Source organism: Vidua chalybeata, chromosome 6 (assembly GCF_026979565.1).
Source record: "Vidua chalybeata isolate OUT-0048 chromosome 6, bVidCha1 merged haplotype, whole genome shotgun sequence".
NCBI classification, from domain to species: domain Eukaryota; kingdom Metazoa; phylum Chordata; class Aves; order Passeriformes; family Viduidae; genus Vidua; species Vidua chalybeata.
In genome coordinates, this window is record NC_071535.1 from 36,402,553 (window position 1) to 36,422,407 (window position 19,855).

The 19,855-nt window shown below is 38.1% G+C and overlaps 1 protein-coding gene across 1 annotated transcript in view; it reads right to left on the reverse strand.

Moving 5' to 3' along the window:
- Window positions 1–10,915, reverse strand: part of STARD9 (StAR related lipid transfer domain containing 9) — an 86,413-nt gene extending 75,498 nt beyond the window's left edge. Inside the window, 4 exon segments of the mRNA XM_053945848.1 lie at window positions 7,093–7,209; window positions 8,504–8,573; window positions 10,223–10,368; window positions 10,892–10,915. Coding sequence (XP_053801823.1) covers window positions 7,093–7,209; window positions 8,504–8,573; window positions 10,223–10,368; window positions 10,892–10,915 — 357 coding nt within the window.
- Between the last annotated feature and the right edge of the window lie 8,940 nt (window positions 10,916–19,855).

Sequence of the window (19,855 nt, forward strand, 5' to 3'; positions counted from 1 at the left end):
GATTGAAGAAAAAAAAAATCTTGCGGATGGAATGCTTACTGCTTTTCAAATATTTCGTGCGAAAATGCCATTTACACCCACAGCTGCTGCTGCCTTCTCTTTCTCCCTTCTTTTACAAGGAGGGGGAGAGGACAGAGAGAGAAAAAAACCTGAATAATTTTTCAAGATATTTAAATTAGAAGTTCATTGTATTATATTTTTTATAATTAAGCTCATGTGACAGATGACAGATTTTGATTTTGTCCTGATAATTGACAAAGACAATTTAAAACTTGCAGGGAATGCACAGAGGCACGGAAGTGTCACAAACTCAGCTTAGAGAGGAATGGTCTTCCAGGTAAAGTTTTTCAGCACATGACTTTGCTTGCATTTTAGAAAAAAAAAGAAAGGAATACAGTGACTTATTTTGATGAAGAGTTGGAAAGTATGTTGCAATATTTTCCTTCCAAACAATGCTGTTGTGTAACTTTTCTAAGCTTTTGCAGTTAAACATGTAAAACAAGTAAACAAATCCCTTGGGGGAAAAAAACCAAAAACCCTAGTGCTATATTGGAAACTTTGCATCCTAAACATCTGTTTCTTTATTCACTTTTCAGTTATGCTCCGCCAAGCAACTAAAAAAAAGCCTGTCAGCCCCTTTCCCCAACTACTTTTTGTAGCTGGAAACAGTATAAAACCCAGCTATGCTGCAAAGCCAGACATGATGGAAAGAACTTAGGATACTTTTTAAACAAATGAGAAATGAAATAAAACTCTTCACAGGGCTGTTCTATCACATGAGCCATCAGTAATCCCCATTTCTGCCTTCAGAGCAAAGAATATTTTTTCCAATGAATGTATTTATAAACAAAGACAGACATAATTAGATAATGTGTTTGAAGAGAAAGGAGCTCTTCCTGGCTACGCATGTGGAATGGACAGACAGGCAAAGAGAGCCTGTGTTACTTGGCTATCTAAAGTTTAGAAATAAACAACCTTTAACTGAACATGTCTTGCTTTTGAACAATCTTGTAAAATCCTCAGTGGCTCAAATGCACAGTGGAAGTGCACCAAAAAACGGATCATAGTTATTCTTTCACTTACATTAGTAAACCAGTGCTGAAGAATACGAAGGTGTAGGGTAAGAAGGCCAAGAAATTACGAGCAGTTACTAGATTTGCAATAAGATTTGTTTTTATCCTCTTACTGCTTTCTTACTGTAACACCATCCTGATTTATTAAGGTAATACTTCCTCACATGTGACACATCACAAAGCAACCCCTACATACAGGGAAATCCATAACAAAATCTTGAAAAGAATACTTTTTTTTTCTTTGATAGGCAGATAGTTCTCTTCAAAAAAGACGATGTATTCTTTCAGGGAAAAATATGCAAGAGTATGTAATCACTTTCATTTAACATGAAAGTGCTCTGTGCACTCTTATGTTTCTTAGACATATTGTTTGGCCACAGCCTTTTTGGTCAAGGGCTTTTATGCATATATGTTAGAAGGGCCATTGAGAGTCACAGTATTACTGAGAATGATAATATTCAGAGAGACACTGAAGGAATATTCACACCAGCATAACCCCAATATTTTGTGTCAAACCGAAATAACACACTTATCAGGTCACGCCCAGAAGTGTAAAGTTCTTTGACTGATATGAATATAATTCATTTAATTCTTAAGGAAGCCTGAGGAAAAAATTCTAAAGTCTAAATTATTATTTCCCTTATTAACACTATAATCTCCATTAAACTATTACACTAAGGTATGAAAAACTAAGCTACAGAAAGCATTTCAAGAAAACCCATTCGGAGTTTTGGATCCCACTGAAATCAGTGCTGGTTGGGAACGTAACCTTTTCTGGATTTCATTATATCTGCTGTTCAAAGCCTATTAGTCATGGAACATACTGCTGTTATCAAAAGGAACAGATTGCCCACATCAGCTGTCTGTGGCAGCTCTGTGTGTAAATACCTGCTGGCACATCCTGTGGGTCAGGCTGCCCACCCCGGGTACTGAGCGTGCACAATACCCGGATGGGAAGCGTGGCTGCAGGGGAGCTGAGGACTGAAGCTACAAGAATACTTAATGCTTGCATGTGTTCCTGTGTTTCTTGCTCTTCTGCAAAATACCCTTATGATTTTGCCTAACTGTGCTTGCTGAAACTTTTTTTCTCCTCAAGCTGAAATATATGTTTTCATCAGTAGGATTTAAATGAGCTCTTATGTAATTGTTGCAACATTTTTTTAACATTCTCCTCTGTTTAGTGGAGCTAAAACAGATTTGGAGAAACACTCACTAAGAGCTATTTTAGGTTTTGCAAGGGAAGCTCAAAAGATTGAATGCCAGACAAAAATTTGAGTAAGTTTAAACTTAGAGGTTTGTTTCTGAGACAACTGTAAATGTCTTACAGCACTTCTTTAATAACTATCACATTCAACCAGCAAAAAGAATCAGCAAGCCTGAGTCTACCTGTAAGAATAAAAATTATAACCCCAAAAAAACATTAAAATAACATAATCACACAGCATTTTTGCTGCAAAATGAAAATATGTCATGAATCTCTAGGAAAGGCTAGCCCCATAATTATATAATGGCCAAAGAGTGATGGATTTCCAAGATGGTCCTTGGAAAACAATCCTGAACTACACACAGGTTCCTGAAGATATTTGGGGAGGAAGGGAGTGGGAAGGAAGTAATAATCACACAAAATTCCCCCCTTTACTAAAGAAGATTTTGTACCAAATCAAAATCACTTCCCAAAAAAACCTTAGTTCAAGGATATGGGGAGACACAACAAAACTACTTCATAGTTTGGAAGTGGTAAAGCACAGGTGCAGACAATCAGCATTTTCCCTCTCTGAGACTCAACTAATTCTGCATCAACCTGTGACAGAGGAAATCTGCACTTTGTCTCAAAAATTGCAGGAAAAGGAGCATCACCTCAAGTATAACACACTTTTGTGGGTTTGGGTGTTTTGTTGTTTTTGTGATTTTGTTTGTTTTGTTGATTTTTTTTTGTTGTTGTTTGTTTTGTTTTCTCTTTTGAATTTGGTATTTCTGTGGGTGGAGGGCTGTTTTTTAGGACTATAACTGTATCTTGACAGCAATGTTTTGGAAAACCATTCACTCTTTTACAGACATTGAAAACGCACGTAACAAATTGCAGAGTTAAGATCAGAAAACCATGCGCGACCTTTTTCTCTTAAATGCCTATAATATTTTATAATTTCCTTTTGTTTCTCACTTCATACTTAGCACATAAAATATTCCATCCATTTCCTTAATCCATATTTATTTGTTACCTATTCTGGTAACAAATAAATATGGATTCTGGTCCCACATAATTTCTTAATCTTCCTTCCTTTCTCTCTGGGCTGAAACCCTGGTGCCTGGTTCATCTCTCCCTGTTTAGAAGGATTTAGCAGATCTGTTTCCTTTCCCTCTTCCTTTGGTGGCTGATAGGTCTGGTTGATTTAGCCAATAAGACTGCCCTTATGGTGTTTCTTGATTTCTCTACTCTGTTTATACATCAAAAAATCCACTTAGGAAAAAAAAATTGTCTTTCAAATAAGAAGGCAGATTTGCTCATCTGTGAAAGAGGATGAAAACCTCAGCTCAGTATCAACACAAAGTATTCAAATTCCCAATGAGAAAACAAAGGCAACAGGCCCAAGGATCTCCCAAGTGGCTACCTAAAAAACACAGGTCACATTGTAAAATTCAGCTTATTTGGAAAATGAAATAATGCTTGTATAGTTGACCTATTCAAAAATCTTCTATTTTGTGAAGAATTTATGCAACTTCCAAAGGAAGTCTAAGATTTCTGGCCACTTATACTGAACTACTAAATGGAGATTATAAGTTACAGGATGATCATTAGAAAGACTATATAACTTCATATTTCACCACAGTTAGGAGAGAAATAAAGAAACCAGAACTCTGGCTCATATCTAGTTCCTCAAATGTTTCAAATGAGAGAATAACCATAAATAAGAGTAGACTATCCATGGGTTCCTGAAGCCATCTTCCAAAACCAAACACTATCCAACAGGTTCCATCTGTTAAGAAGCCTGTTTCCCAGACACCAGCAGTGATGGGTTGTTCTTCCAGTAGTCAAAATCAGCTTTGTTTTTAATTTAGCAAACTTTCATCTTTTTAGAGACAGAAAGTGGCTTACATTATTTCTGTAATGCTAGTCAAGGAAGCTCATATATATATATATCATGATACAAGAATTACTTTTTAAATTCAGCCTTTAAAAAAAATGGATATAATAACACTTAAAAATAATTTATGTTTTTGACTTTTTTGTCCAGCTTTTTTCAGGGAAAAGCACTTCTGGTTTCACTGCTATTAAAAAATGAAAGTAAAGGCATATAATCTGTCACATGACCATTACAGATTTTACTATATTGGTCCAATTCCTCCTCAGTTTATTGTAATGCAAGGTCTGCTTTTCCCAAATTAAAATAAAAATACTTTCCCTACTTTTTTTTTTTTTTTTTTTTTTTTTTTTAATACTAACACAAAAGTATTGGGAAAAACATACAAGATGGGAAACATGTAGTTCCCTTTTGGAAAATGCAAATAAAGTACAGGTGGCAGAAAAAGAATGGTCTTTATTAACAGAACAAGAAATCCACACTCATCTTCCAAACATTTGAAAGTACTTAAACATGTGTGGCTTAAGCCTCTTACAAATGCCTTTGATCAAAGTATATAGGGAATAAAGCTTACTGTGTGTACACATCTTTGAAATGCAAGAGACAGGAACCTGAAGTATACAATGTTAACATTTGGAAGAAACTGTAAGAACTATTCAGAGAAGCAGAGTTGTATCTTTAAAATCCTGCTTAAAACACTAGGACTTGCAGCCCTCCCACTATTGTTACACTGTCACAGCATCCTTAACTGAAGAAATTGTTAGGACTTGATTTTTATACATCCATCTATGGGGGGGAAGTAGTTTCCTAAAAGACAGCATTCTACAAAAACTAATCTCAAGACAGATACTTTTGTCTACTTTTCATCCTCAACCAATACACCAATCACATATGATAACAGTTGGCAGGACGTCTTCAAGGGAAAAGTAATCCAAGGTCAGCTCATGAAAGAAAGCTTTTACAGGATGACAGTGGTACTGAACCTCCTTTGGCTGCTGATAACATCGCTGTTGTCAGCTCAGCACTGAAGCAATGATTCCAAACGTGGCATTAGTACAATAAATTCGTTCATGCAGTGTAAGAGGGCAGAAAAATGCCCAAAAGCATGGTAAGATTGCAGTATTCCAGAAGCCTCTTCTCAAGGACACTTCAAGTACATTTTACTGGTTCTACAATCACAAAGACAGGAGAAAAGCCCAAGAAATTCCCTCATGGCTCCAGGCCTTTCAAAACACCAGTCCATCTTCTGACTTTCCTTATCTCATGCAAGACATCTGTCCAAGGCTCAGTAACCCAGCAGTTCCACAGAGCAGCCCTGGATGTCCTTTCAGTCAGCATCAGGCACAAGAAAAGGAACTACTGCCCATTTCTCAATTTTCTATGGCCCAGGAGTTCATGTTTCCCCCTCACAGTTTTTGTCAGATAAAACTGTATTACAAGATAATACAGAGGTCTCCACAGCATCTGAAACAACTACTCAACCCCAGCAAGGAAAATCACTTTTTATATTACATTTTACATTCTTCTTCAGTCACACTTGTATTTAAGAATAACAAAAACAAAAATTTACATTTGTAGTCAATATTTGTATTTTCCATTTGGCAGTTCTGATAATTTCTCTCACAAAATAGAGCTAAAACTAACTTGGCAGGCAGGATTTATCAGCATTTCATCTGCTAAACTATTCCAGATAGAAAGCCAACTATATTGTCAACAGTTTTCAAAAGCAAGCTTCTACTTGTATTATGTGACAAACTCACAACAAACACAAAACCAGAACTAACAAGAAGATATAAGCGGGACTGGGGGGAACCCAAACAGATCAACATTTAAAGATTTGGTTTTTGTAATCCCTAAAATAGAAGTTTATCTAGTGCCAAGTACTTCAGAAAGACCATTTTCTTTTTTAAACACTAATGACACTTCCTAAGCTCACAACGCATCTTCCAAACTACTGTACCAGGAAGGAAAAAAAGCACAGTCAAGAATTTCACCTACAGTTATGGTAATTTCCAAATGTGACAGTTTTTCAAATATTGACTCCCAAAAGTAAAAACAGTCCTGTGCTCATCACTACCAGAAATACAAATTTTACAAGACTAACTCTGTCTTAAATGGTAATTTCTGTGAAAAACAACATAATTATACAGATCAAAATTTAGGAACAGTTGTACTGACAAGAGAGAGAAATTAAATTTGTATAATTTGGAAGACAAAACAGCAGTAAAACCTGATTTTAATGCCAAAACACATATGCTTATATAATGAAATATTTCTATAGCTTTGCTTGTTTATTAATTCCTTGTTTATTAATAGAGTTGTAATAACATAATATTTTAATACCAAATCCTTCAATCTTCTTTTTTAATCAATAAATTTGTCTTGGTTTGGAAAGATAGGTGTCTGCTAAGGAAGGCAGGAGCCTAGGACATAAATTCTGGTTCTGAAGACAGAAGGAGTCTCCGCTTGTTACAAGAGATTTCTGATGCTTTACCAAGGAAAATATCTCTGAACAATAAGGTGTAAGTAAAATTTTCAACCATTAAAAATGTGATTACTTCAATGTTGAGCCTCTTAAAAGAATCACCTCAACACTCCTATGTTCTTTCAGAGCTTTCTCCGTCTAGATCATGACACCTGCTCCTGAAAAATTTCTTGTTTCTAAGCTAAAGTCCTCAGATCATCACCATTAAGGATCACTGCCAAATGTAACATATCAAAGGAAAGTGTGCACTGGTTGACAAACAAGGGTATTGCATTCCTACTGTGCCTGTTTCAGACAGAAGGACTGAGTGCTGTGGTATTACAAACAAAATAAGAAAAAGATAGGGGCAGAATAGAAAAGGAGATCTTATGTATTCTACATCTCAATATCTTCCTGAAGATGTGGTTATGAAGGACAAAATGGGATGGGAATATGGACATGAAGCATCACTCACCATTTCCTGAGATGCATACTTTGGATCTTCAGGATCAACTGACCAGTAGCAGTAGTCAAAACTGAAGGCCACAGTTTTTTCTCTCGAGTCCCAACTGCTATCAAGTCTACTGTCAACCTGTCAATAAAAGGAAAAAGACAGAAAGACCAAGTCACTCTGAAGCTGACCCAAAAAAAGCATTTTCCAAGTTAATGGGAAGTTTATCTAGGATCCGTCTTGTGGAAAAGGAATGGCAAAGAGTTAAACCTCTTTATTCAATTTTCTTTGGTGCTTAGAGTGAGGTGGAGACACCCATGACAAACCTGCTAGAGCATTTTTACTGAAGGGTTCATTTACTACAGCTAAGGTTCCCCAAGACACATACAATAGACATAATTCAGCTAATCTTCATAAATTCTATGTATTGGCAGGAAAGCTTTATAAACCTTTTGATATTTCTCTGAAATTCTTCTGTTTCACAGAGAACCACATGACAGAAATGAGGCCCCAGGTAATAAGAAAACTATTTTCCCACTGCATAGTTAAATATGCAGGTCTCTTCCCCAGTTTCCCCTTTGCTTTGTCACAGTTGCAAGCTAATGCTTCTGTCACTGGGACTGCACAATCCAAACTTAACCTTTATGGGCTACTAACAATGACAGTGAAGCCTTTCCACCACAACAGTCAGCAATTATTGAAATTCAAGGAATTGTATAAATCTTTCCATATAATCTTGCCCAAGTGATTGATTATAAAACAGATAAGCTTATGAACACTCAAAGGAGGAGAGTAATAAGTCAAAACATGATACAAAATTAACACCATATACATGTAATTTTGATCTAATTGGTACCTTTGTTATAGCCTCAACATTCACACTAACTTAAGCAGAAAAAAAACATGCAGGCTCCAGAGCTCTCAAGGAAGATGATGGCTACACTCAGTTTATTCTTATAGCTCTTGGTCTTCTACCAAGGCCTGAATTGTAGCTTTACACAATTTACTCTATTCCATACAAATCAGTTGCACTCTGAGGGGAAATATGAAAGGAGGAGAGATACAGGGAAAGAAATTATCCAGATGTTAGTAACAGCAAGATATGCAAAAATCCTAAACAATTTACCAGCAGCTTTGAAGGATGGCATGCAACAGGATTGCAGAAGCTTTGATAAATATAACATACAGACAAGACAAGACAACTACCTGTTATGTCCCTTCTCAATTTCCACCCCTCCTCCTGCCAAAATACATAAACTAACCCCAAACGAAAACAATCCTTCCCCACACTTTCACTGCAATAATTCTAGGGCTGTGCCAGTTTAAACCTCTCCCTTAATATTTCTATTAGAATGATCCAATAGCAATCAAACAGAGAAAATCATCAGAATATCAGGTTTCTTATATGGGAAAGAGGAGACAACAAAAAGCATACCTTTATATTTCTGACTTTTGCCACTTTGTCATCAACTTCTACGATCACTCTTCCTCCTTCTGCTCTCTCTCTGGAAACAGAACACATTTTAAAAATTAATTTAAAATATAAAGAAACAGAAAGATGCATGTAAAATTTCTAAACTTCAGAAATTTATGTTTACTTTAGCAAACTGCAAATCAGAGCTATAGAACAAAAACTTCAGATATCAAATATACACAGATAAGACTCTGTGTCATAAAATAGCATTTGCAGATCTGCATTTAGGTATGTCAAAAGCAAGGGGCTAAAAAAAATCCCATGACTGTGGTGATTAAAGATCTTTGAAGTGTTTTTCCTAAATACATTGTTGGGATTTTATTTCTGTTTAAGAGTTGTTGCTTTTACAAGAAATAGAGTGGAGCATTGGTAGACTGGCTGTGCTTTGAGGGGTAGGGATCCATGTCACAGACTTGTGAGCCACAAGAGTTGTCAGATTTTTCCCACTTAATCCAAAGTGTTTGTTGTAGTCCTCAAAAAGTACCCTTTAGGGGGAAAAAAGTGCCAAACAAACAATAAAATCAAAAAAACTGTTGTGAAATGCAAACGGACAGGATTGTTTCTCAAGTGCAAAGGACCATGCACTCATATATACTGTCTAAATCTGTCATTGGAATCAGCTATGACTGACTACTACAGACAACTTCCACATCCAAAATGAGTCATGTTAGAAAAGAATGAGAATAGTATGTGGAAAAAGAAAAAAAAAAAAAAAGGAAAAAAAAAAAAAACAAACCCACAAAAAACCCACAAAAAAAAAAAAAACCACCCCAAAAAATAATTTAAAAAAAATCCCAACAAACAAGCAAAAATCCCAAAATAAAAGCAAAGCAAAAACAAACAAAAAACCAACTCAAACCAAATTAATTTTATTTCTGGGCTGACAGCAGGATAGCTACCTGAACATAACAATGTTCTTATTTATCCCCTCTCAATAATTATAATGGATTTTTTAATACATTGTAGGATAGAACAGAGGAAGAAGAGGTCAGTGTCCTATTCTCCACCTTTGGTACTGAGAAACTAAGAGCAAGACAAAGATGCTTTATATTTCCTCTATATTTTGCTTTGTGGTCTGATACTGACAAATCTTTTAAGATGCAACTTTCTGATAAAGTTTTGATGCAGCCTAATATCATTGTAAAGCTGTAAGAAATTGGTTTAGAAATAAAAACAATTTTGTCCTTAGTGCAGTTTTGTCAAATTTCATTAAATTAAGGTGAAGACACACTGTCATTTGGGGTTAGATGTATATTTATCTCCTGATAATCAGCTGGATCAGTATCATGAGGTCAGTTAAAAATGAGATCAGATGAAACAAGAGTTAAAAAATTCAAACCCAGCTGACAACTGCTCATTCCTGGCCCTAGACCTTTAACAGATTCCTTTCTATGTGTGCAGAAGTATTTAGTCCCCCCACCAATTACAATCTGCCTTCACTGAGGGCTCTGACTTCCAGGTGGCCAAAAGCACATCATCCCCTGCCTTTGGGTCTCTCCACTTCCCAGTTTTTACCCCATGCTTTCTGTTGCAAAACAAGATTCAAAACAATGCCTTAGGACACTTAAGGCTTCCATGAAGACCATCACTGTGACATTTGAGCTTACCAAGCATAAAGAGGTCTTAAGCACATTTCTGAACATAGCTGTTCCCATTTTGCAGACAGAAATAATCCTTTACCTTAAAGTAAGGATCTTGCTTCACATCACTGATTTCTGAGGTACCCTCCTTGAGACAGACTGAACTTGGTACTTCCTGTAGTACATATTTACACATGACTCTTCACACAGAAAATACAAGGACAGCTCCCAGAGATTTTGGTTAAGCTGTGAATGTTCAGCTGTTCAACACATCAGTCACCAGAGCTCCTAGTCAGATCCCAAGAGAAGGGGAAGCATATTATGTACAGTTGGGTACCAAATGCTGCACTACATACAGCTGAGCACAGAACAGAGGTCTCATAAGGCTCCCTAAAGAACAAAAGAACAAAGAACAGTGCCTAAGGATACAGGCTGTGAGTACCTAAGCTAGGAATGTGCAACTGATGCATTTAACCTGGACACGTGAAACTTCATAGATGTTTTGACAAGCAAATGCTTTCCAATGTAAGTTACTTAGGGGACTTCGATATCCATATACAAATCTCTGCCAGGTCAGCTAAGAGACAAAGCTGACAATTACCCCGTACAGCAGGTCTGATTTAAGAGGCAATGGGACATTTTGACAGAATTTCACAATATTTTAAGAGCAGCAGCAGACAGAGAAAACCAGAGGGATTTTTTTAGGAGAGAGCTTGCTTTGGTTACACATACTCTTTTCTTCACTGCCCAAGTATGATATTGGCCTTACCCTGCTTCCCAATACCAGGAGCATCCTTAGTTTTTAGTCCTTAATGCTCCATTCTTACAAGCCTAAATAGTTCACTGTGTTCCTATGCTTCTCCTCCTGTGCACACACATCAGCCCCTGCAGGTATCTGCTATGTGTTCTCATTGGCAACACGTCCATCCTGGCCAGGGCAGTCTTCAACTGCTCTGCATGTCTTGTGTCCCTTCTCCTGCTGCATTGTAGCTAGTCATAGGCTGATGTCTCTGCTCCAAAGATACGTAATCCTGCTCTTGTTGTCAGTTCTTCCAGTGTCTAACCCAAGTTTATGTGTACACTCCCCAAGTAAACCAGTGCTTCTGCCTGGACACGTGCTGAGGTCAGCAAACAGGTTACTGAGAATAAATCAGAGAGAAGACCTTGTTCTCAGGTCCCATTCCTGGGCTTCAATTGTGACTTGCACAACACTGAGCTCAACTTATTAAAGCAATGCTCAAACAATGAGGTGGGTTTTTTTACTGAAGGGGATGATGCAAGCATGATTTGGTCAACACTAGAGAATTCAAGCTGAGAGAAAGCAGATCCCTTAAAATGTTTACCTGCTATGCTATTACAAGCCTTCATTGAGCATGTTAAAGAGTTTTAATGATTTAGAACTTGGGCAGAAATGGGTAGATTGAGATGGGAATCACATCAGATTTCAAATTTTAAAATAATTTGGGAAATTCAAATAAAAGGTCCCCCTAAGTAGCTTTTATATGTTTCAGTACATAATTTCTCCATAACCTTATCTCCTGCAGCAGCTGAACAGCTCTGGGTGAAGCTTAAAAATAATTTTAAGCAACCTAGTCTGAAACAGGCATTATGAATAGAGCATTTGTGCTCAAATGGGTGAAATCTGGAAAAGCTTTAAATCTTTTTAAATGCCAGGGTATTCTAGTTGCAGAAGTAAGGCAACCTCAGCAACAAACAGTGGTCTCAACCCAAGCTATAATAATTACATGAAACTCACTGCCCTCAGTCCACACGTGTTACACATAACCCCATGAAAAAGTGACTTTGTGATTTCTTACAGACTGATCTCTCACAGGCTATAGTCATTACTAAAGATTAAAGATAAAGAAGAAATTCCAAATATAAAATCTTTGAGATACAAAAAAAATCTGGATATAAAAAACTTAATACTCATATTTACATATCTACTTATATTAAAATAAACATAAACCCAGGAAAATACAAACAACACAAAATGAAACTGCCACCTTTTACCAGAGGGCATCAAAGATCTCGCACTATGCACCCCTAAAGTTTAATGCATCAATCAAGTACCTTTGTTTGAGTCTCACAGAACAAGAAAGTCACCAGAAAACAGGGACAGAACTCCCCTAACTCTGGGTGCATATTCACAGCACCCAGACTTTTATCTTAACTCCAGACTGTTGCTGAAAGATGCAATTTCTCTTTGCTGCTCCAGCCTCCCACATGTGTTTCTACTTTCTAGCAATCACTCACCCATGCAATGACTTAGATCAGCTGTGATCAGGAAAACATCCCCCACACCAAAATAAATAATCAAAGTGTCACAGGACTCTCAAGCCCTTCTAGAGCACTAAGCCCAGCAGTCACACAGCTGCTGAGCCAAAGCAAGACACAAGGCAGGAACACGTGGTGGTGGGAACAGAGACCCTTCCCTTCTGCTGCAGCTTACAGCCAGAGACCAGGGAGCACAAAGCAAGCAACCTGTAGCTGCCAGCTCTACAGACTATGCATTTGAACTCCCTGTAAACACATATTTATATCATGCTTCATTTAGGTACAAAACAAAGAACCTGGGGAAAGAAAGCATAGTGTCCTATCTAAAGCCCAGGAGGAAAAACAGACTCACAGCTGTTCTAGATATTTTGACCTTAACTCCAAATTGCAAATACTAAAAAAGCTTTCTCAGCAAAACCTGTGTTTGTCACTACAGTCTTACACACAAGTGCAACAGCTTGCATTTGAATGATAAAGCAACCCATCATCCTTAGGAATGGATGCTCTGCTCCACAGGTATGAAAACTGCATTTTTTGTACTAATAAAATCAAATTCAAACTACACCTCTCTTAGTAACATGCTTGACTTCTGCTGCTCAGAAGTCACTGTGGTCCCAACACTTATTTTCCCCATCCTCTCCTCTTCCCCACTTCTAGAAAAATGCATGCTGTTTGGGAAATGCCTCTCCTAAATTATTTTCCATGAAAACAAATTAACTGTAGAAAGATAAAGCTGTAGAAACACCACTTGATGGTGCTTGTACCAGGAAAGCCCTGCATCTTCTCAGTCACAGAAAGCTTTAGAGAAATGCAGACCCAGCAATAGAACAGTGACTTAAATACAGACTGGAGTGACAGGGCTGTAATGGGGAGCTACAAGGGAGACCTGTCAGAAACAAAGCTGCTACAACAGTCCAGAAAATATGGGCAGCCCAAAGGGCTATATCTCATATCATTTGCTGTTGCTATGAAAAATCATTTTTGCAGACAGGATGTAAAGCTAATGCAACACTCCCCAGGGACAAAGACACTGTAAGAATGAGTGGGTGGGAAAGAATCATGGGAGGATCAAGACCCCGGAGAGGGACATTTCCACAGCTTGCTGAATCTCAGTGAGATGAGTTCAGACACAGAGCACAGAAGTGCAAGGAGGTATGCAGAGCTGGAGGAAGCAGTGGGTGGAAAGAAAGGGGGAAGTTGTTTTTTTTATACATTCTAAAATTTGCCACACTTCTCCACCCTCTCAAATAACAGGCACTTGGAACAAAGGAAGCTGACTTTTAAAGTTGCCTGTTTGTTTTAAGAACATGTACATGTGATAAAGCAAAAACACTGTAGTCATTAGCAGCAGACACATCATGCAACAAAACAGCTTCTACAAATACAGGCCAGCAAAGTACTCACCAAAGTAATCAAACATACCAAAGGCAATACATACAAATCAAGTACAAGAAAAGTCTTAAATGGCTTTTTAAAAAAGCTTCAAAAACAACCCTGCAATGTAATCATTGCAGTAATGCTTAATGCTTTCCTGCCGGTTCCCACCACTCTAACTCCAAACCCAATCTCAATCTGTCCCTCAATCTCAAACATAGTCCCTCAAAAGTAGTGTGTCAAGAATATCAATCCCTCCCCTCTTGCAGAGGCTCTTCCAGAATAAAAAGTAGCCTTCTGTGGCAGGATGTATACCAGCACTTACTCCTGCTGTCTCTTGGACTGTCACTTCCCAGGACGTGACCCACACCTATGACAGCCTATAAGTAAGGCAGACATTTATTACTTGTACCTGGGGACACTTTGGGCCATCTAATGGCAAACCTATGCAAGCACCATGCCTGCAGTTTATGTATAATCTTGAAGAAAGTCTAGCCCAACTATTCCCTTGGACATGAAGTCTAAAGATTTTATGGGGGAAACTTCAGTTAGTCAGATTTATCTTTTCTTTCCATTAACACTATGTCATACAGTGCCTCTGACTCTTGTTTATTGGCAGCCTTGGCAGAAGGATTTGGAGAAGCTGCCATCTTTGCTCTTCTTGAGTGACTGACCAACCTTGGCCAACAAAGAAACTGTGCAGGGCTTATTCTCATCTTTGCTAGTCTTCAGAGAACACTATCACAGGAAAATGGGTTGAGGATATACCTGTCAAGAGACCCAGGCTGCAATGAGAAGAGCACTAAGATTCCATGCTGCTAATCAGAAATGGTAGAGAATGTCAAAGCTTTCAGCCATTACAGCTTCTGCACTCTACTGACGAGCCTAATATTTATCCTTATACCTGCTGCTGTAACCCATCGAAGTCAAGGTGCTAATAGTATGAACATCCTCACTTTGGCCAATGTAGGATTTTTTTATATGTAAAAATAAAGTATCAACAATCAAGTACATTTATCTAAGACTCATTTTCAGTGTTTCTCATTATTCTCATACCATTTTGGATATTTCTCTTTAAAGTCAAAACTGTTTCACTGTGCCTTGCAAATGGGAGTGCACAGCTGGTCAGCAATCCTCTTACCAAATTCAGAACAGATGTTTATAAATAATTCTAAACTCTCTACTGAAGCCAAGTACACAGAGTTCAGCAAGACAGCACGCTGCTATATGAGACAGGCTGCTCAAGGAATTTTTCGAGGCTCCCCCCAGCTGCATGGAGCTTTCATTGGCTCTCATAATGCCTAACAAATCTGAAAGTCAAAAATCACCAGTCCTAGTGATTACTGTTATTTTTGTGTGGTTTCCCTCATTCTCTTGTGCAAATACTATATAGCAATAAAAATATGAACATTTGGTGCAGATATAAACATGAGGCATTTTCCTCGATAAATCCAAGTCAGAAATACTCCTGCTGATACAGGAGTGCTTTGAATTGTGGAATAGTGATGTTTTCTTTTCATGTAAAGACATGGACAGGAGGAGGGAAGAGGAGAGGAAAAGGTCTTTTTCATCTGTCATACAATCAACACTTAGAAAAGCATGAAATAAAGAGGATTTAAAACAAAGCTACAGTCCAGTCAGTGCAGTTTTCATCCACCCTTGATTTCACAGCTGTTTACTGAGCAATGACATAGTGTAATTCAAACTTTTGCATCAAAGGAATCCTGCACAAATGCCATGTTTTCCATGCAAACCAGAATGAGGATACAGAAGTCAGTTTTCATTCCTTGAAACCACTATTATGTGAATGGCCCATATAGGGTTCAAGCCTATAACCCCAGTGTTATCAGTACCATGCTCTGACCAGCTGGTCTCATCTCAGGGTCATGCAGAGTTCTGCTCTTTTAGGAAGCTAGAAAGTCTGCCCTTTATCAAACTCTGAAACCTGGTTCATGCAACTTCAAGAAAAATACATCTGGGGAAAGCTGCTGATGCCATACCCTTTATAAAGTAACAGATGTGGCTTATGGAAACCACCTGCTAATGTCAAGTACAGATGCTAAGAGAAAAGGGCAGCCACCTCAATGATAGCTTACATGAAAATTTAAATAATAGACTAAGAAAATAACTAATTTAACAGAGGGAGGAAAATATGTCAATATAATCTTAACAGGATATACATATGTTAAGATACATTTGTTTGGAGAGGGACTTTCTTTATAAAACCAAAATTAAAATCTCAACTTTTCTTTTAAAAATCCTAGCCCTTCTGTGGAAAAGAAGCTTGAAATCGTGAGCAATGCATAAACAATGCAGTTCATAGAGATTTTCAAGCAGCAAAAGACTTGGAGGCCTGAGACATCTCTCTCCCACATACCAATCCCAAGATCCATGTTTTACAGAAGGGGACAGAGGAACAACACTTAATTACCACAGGCCATAAAAGTAGATAAAATCTGCTATTTCTCTATGTGTGAGAGGACAACAGCATCAAAGTCACAAGGACTATATATATGAAAATATACAAGAAGGAGAACAACAAGCTCCAATCTGCTGTTGCTTTAATTTTATTTTGATAAAGCATTTAACATCTGTTATGCATAGGATTCAAGGAATGTTTTCTACAAAATTTACAAGAAGTTATCACTCTTGTCAGCGGTAAACCACATTGCTGTATCTAAGTTCTTGTGGTTACACATGAACATGTAGAACAGCTGATAGCACAGTCTATAAAACAGCAATAACTCATCCTTGCAAAATAATCTTTCACTTGTTTACTGCAATGTGATTATACAGAACAAAGGAGATAGGGCACAGCAGACTAATTGACAAAGTAAAAACTAATAATTATTTACTTTGTATCATTTCTAAAATGATCTGGAAGTAATTTCATTTTTCCACATAGCTTTCCTTTTAAATAGAAATGAATTTAAAATACATCACGATGCACTCATCAATTGAGCTCCTTTCTCTACTATTCAGTGAAGCTATGGTCAGCATACTGCTTAGGTCAGCCTCCCACCCCAAGCCATTTTCTGGAAATTCTGAGTGAGAAACCTTCCCTAAAATTCCCTCCCAGGTATGGGCTTGCTCACCTGAGCTCTTAGGGCCTCAAACTTAACTCCTCCTTCCCATCCTACCTTCAAGCCTCATTAACTGCTGCATTCCAGGAAGGCAATTAGAGGAATATGTCATGCAGAGCAGCAGTAATGAGGGAAACAACTGTAGCAGCTCAGACTGTGATAGTAAACACCTGCACTGCTGGAAGTGTGGTTCAGCTTTGCCACCTGGGACTGCCCAAACATTTCTTTGACGCTTTCATTTGCCAGAGTGTGGAGGACAAGGTCAAGAAGTCCTGAGGGGACTGGGGAATACATAACTGGCCAGGAGGCTTCAGGTTACAGCTCAGAAACAATGCAAAGCAGAAAAAAAGGCAAAGGACAGCTTTTGGATCGATTAATCTGTTTAGCAACTCTTTCAGGTGACATGCCTGTGAGGGTCATAGAGGATGGGAAAGTTCATTTGTGAGTCAGTAAAGACACCAGGAAAGACTCTCAAATAAGAACTCTCTCCTTTCCTGGGCCAGGGAAGCAGGTGAAAAGTGGAGATGATATTTTCAACAGCAGAATATATGTTATGTTTTGCTCGGTCCTGCACAAGTAACTCCCAAACTTCAGGGTACTATCCCTGAAGCAAAGTACTTTAAAGTTTCAAAAAGCCTCAGAAGGCAACTTGGATGTCCCAGTGTCAAGTTTTTAACTAACAACACTATAACTTCACAAATGAACCAAACAAATTTGCTGTGAATGATTTTACCCAGGTCTCAATCCACAATTCATGAAGAAATAAAATGTCTTCTAGTCATGGGTGCATGCTAAAAAAAGAATCCTATAGGAATGAATGAGGCTCTTCCTTGTGGTATAGAGCACTGTTTTTTTAAAAGTTCTTCTTTCCTATCTCTGACCTATGCAGCAGTTCTCAAATACACTGTGATAAAGGACTGAACCATGGTTACATACAAATGAGCTGAAACCAGCTGGATGGAGGCCACAAGATGTAGTGGATCAGGGAGGGAAAGGCACAAGGCAGCTCTGCTCCATCCTGGTCCCAAGACCATACTGCCCTGACCATGTTGGTCACTCCCCTCCCAGAGGGGTTCCATGCACAAATAGCCCTCTCTCTCTTCCTATATAACACAGGGCTGAGATTCTCAATAAGAGCAATCAGCAGCCCCAGGTAGGTACTAGAATTGTGATGGGTTATCACAGCAAAGGGACAAACATGTTTGAACCTAGTAGAACATAAAAACTAGCATTTGTTTCTGCTGGCCTGCATAAAAAAAGTAAAAGGACATGTCCAACACTGCAGGGGTTTCTGTAACATACAAACACCCAACACAGCATTAAGTGAGCTACCCAAGCACAAAGAGAGCCCTGGACACAGTGCTGAAATACTTGAATACTTTCTCAGCCAGTCACACAATTTCTAAGTCTGGAGGGTAAGGTTTCCTATCATAGCACCAGAGTGCAGAGTGCAGTGTTGGCATCCTCCACAGAGGAATCAAAAAAGAAAGAGGAAGAGCATTCCTCTTTCACATAGTTACATGCTAGCATTCAAAGTGTTTCCATCAACAGCTTCTGACTGACAGCCAAAAATAACATTACACTTTCCTTACAAAAGTCTGACATCCAATAGATCAAGCATTAAAATGTCCGGAAATAAACCATAAAAGGATTTCATCAGTTCCCAGCTCCTGTTTAATACCTGATTATTACCTATGGCTATAGACAATTTAATGTACCCATTCAGGCTTTCATATTTCATTCTAATGGGGAAACATATTTACACAGAGCAAGTATCCATGTAACCACAAAGTAACAAATTTTTTTTAGTATGTAGAATACTAAATGTGTAATAAAGACTTTAAAATGCTACTCCAGGGAAAATATTTGACTGAATTTACACCCAATACTATATTTTGGTGATAAAAAAATCATTTAATCTATTACAGAATGACTGATAGCATTATGAAGAACACTGGCTACAGGCTGTTTAAACTTCAGGCAATGGAAAAACCGCATTTTGTGTAACTATGCTTGCTTTGTATCCATGATGGATTATTTGGCCATAGGAGGTGTCGGTCAAAGAATGCACTGTGATGGGTGCCATACAGGTGCAGAACAAAAAGACTGCTCTTTGCCTTGTGCTAAATAACAAAAAGTTTGACAGCTCCCGCATTAACATTTTTTTAACATCTGAATTTTCAGTTATTTTTCAGATGCAAAACCAGTGTTCATCTCCATTGTAAATTAAATGAAGAGCAGCAATGAGGAAGTTTGCATGGTAGTCTAGAAACAACCAATTGACCCATGAGTTTGCCTGCAGCTCTCCAATTTCTGGTACTCTTAAAAGCCAGGTTTAGTATTTTTGGCTAGAACTGAGAGTGTACAAATTACAATACTTTAATCCAGTTGAACTGAATTTTTTTGCTGCAGGAAGTGTCCCTTTTTAAAACACCTAAAAGATCATAGAAGCTGTGGCAATATGAGTACCCTGTTAGGGCAATTGCAGAGTGTGTATATAGAGATGGCAAGGGGTTTGTGTGAGGATAGTATGGAAACAGTAAGAAGCTGGAAGAGAACAGGCCTTTAAGCCCACTGAGAATTTTTTCCCATGTCTATCAAGGTTACTTGAAGCCTTCATATATTTGGTATTTGCCTCTAAGTCATTACATTTGAACAATTTTGTTCAAGGCTAGAAAGCAAGTTCTTACGTCAGAGCCTTCACAGAGAATATACAACCACATCCTCTTCCCATTTATAAAATATAAAAATCCATCTTAAAATGTTTTTGCTGACCTCAGCTGAGGCAGCACAGTAGAAGGAACCACTGGCCTATTGCTTTTGGGGTCAAACACCATGAGACTGGTCTCTGCCTCCTTTCCCATCCCATCTGTTACACCATCATGAGTTGAGTAGATGGAATTACTTTACAGTTTCTCTCTCCATTAGCCCCTGAGTTTCCACTCTCACCTTCATACAAACATTTCTGTTTCAGCCTCAGATTAATTCCTCCCATGTGC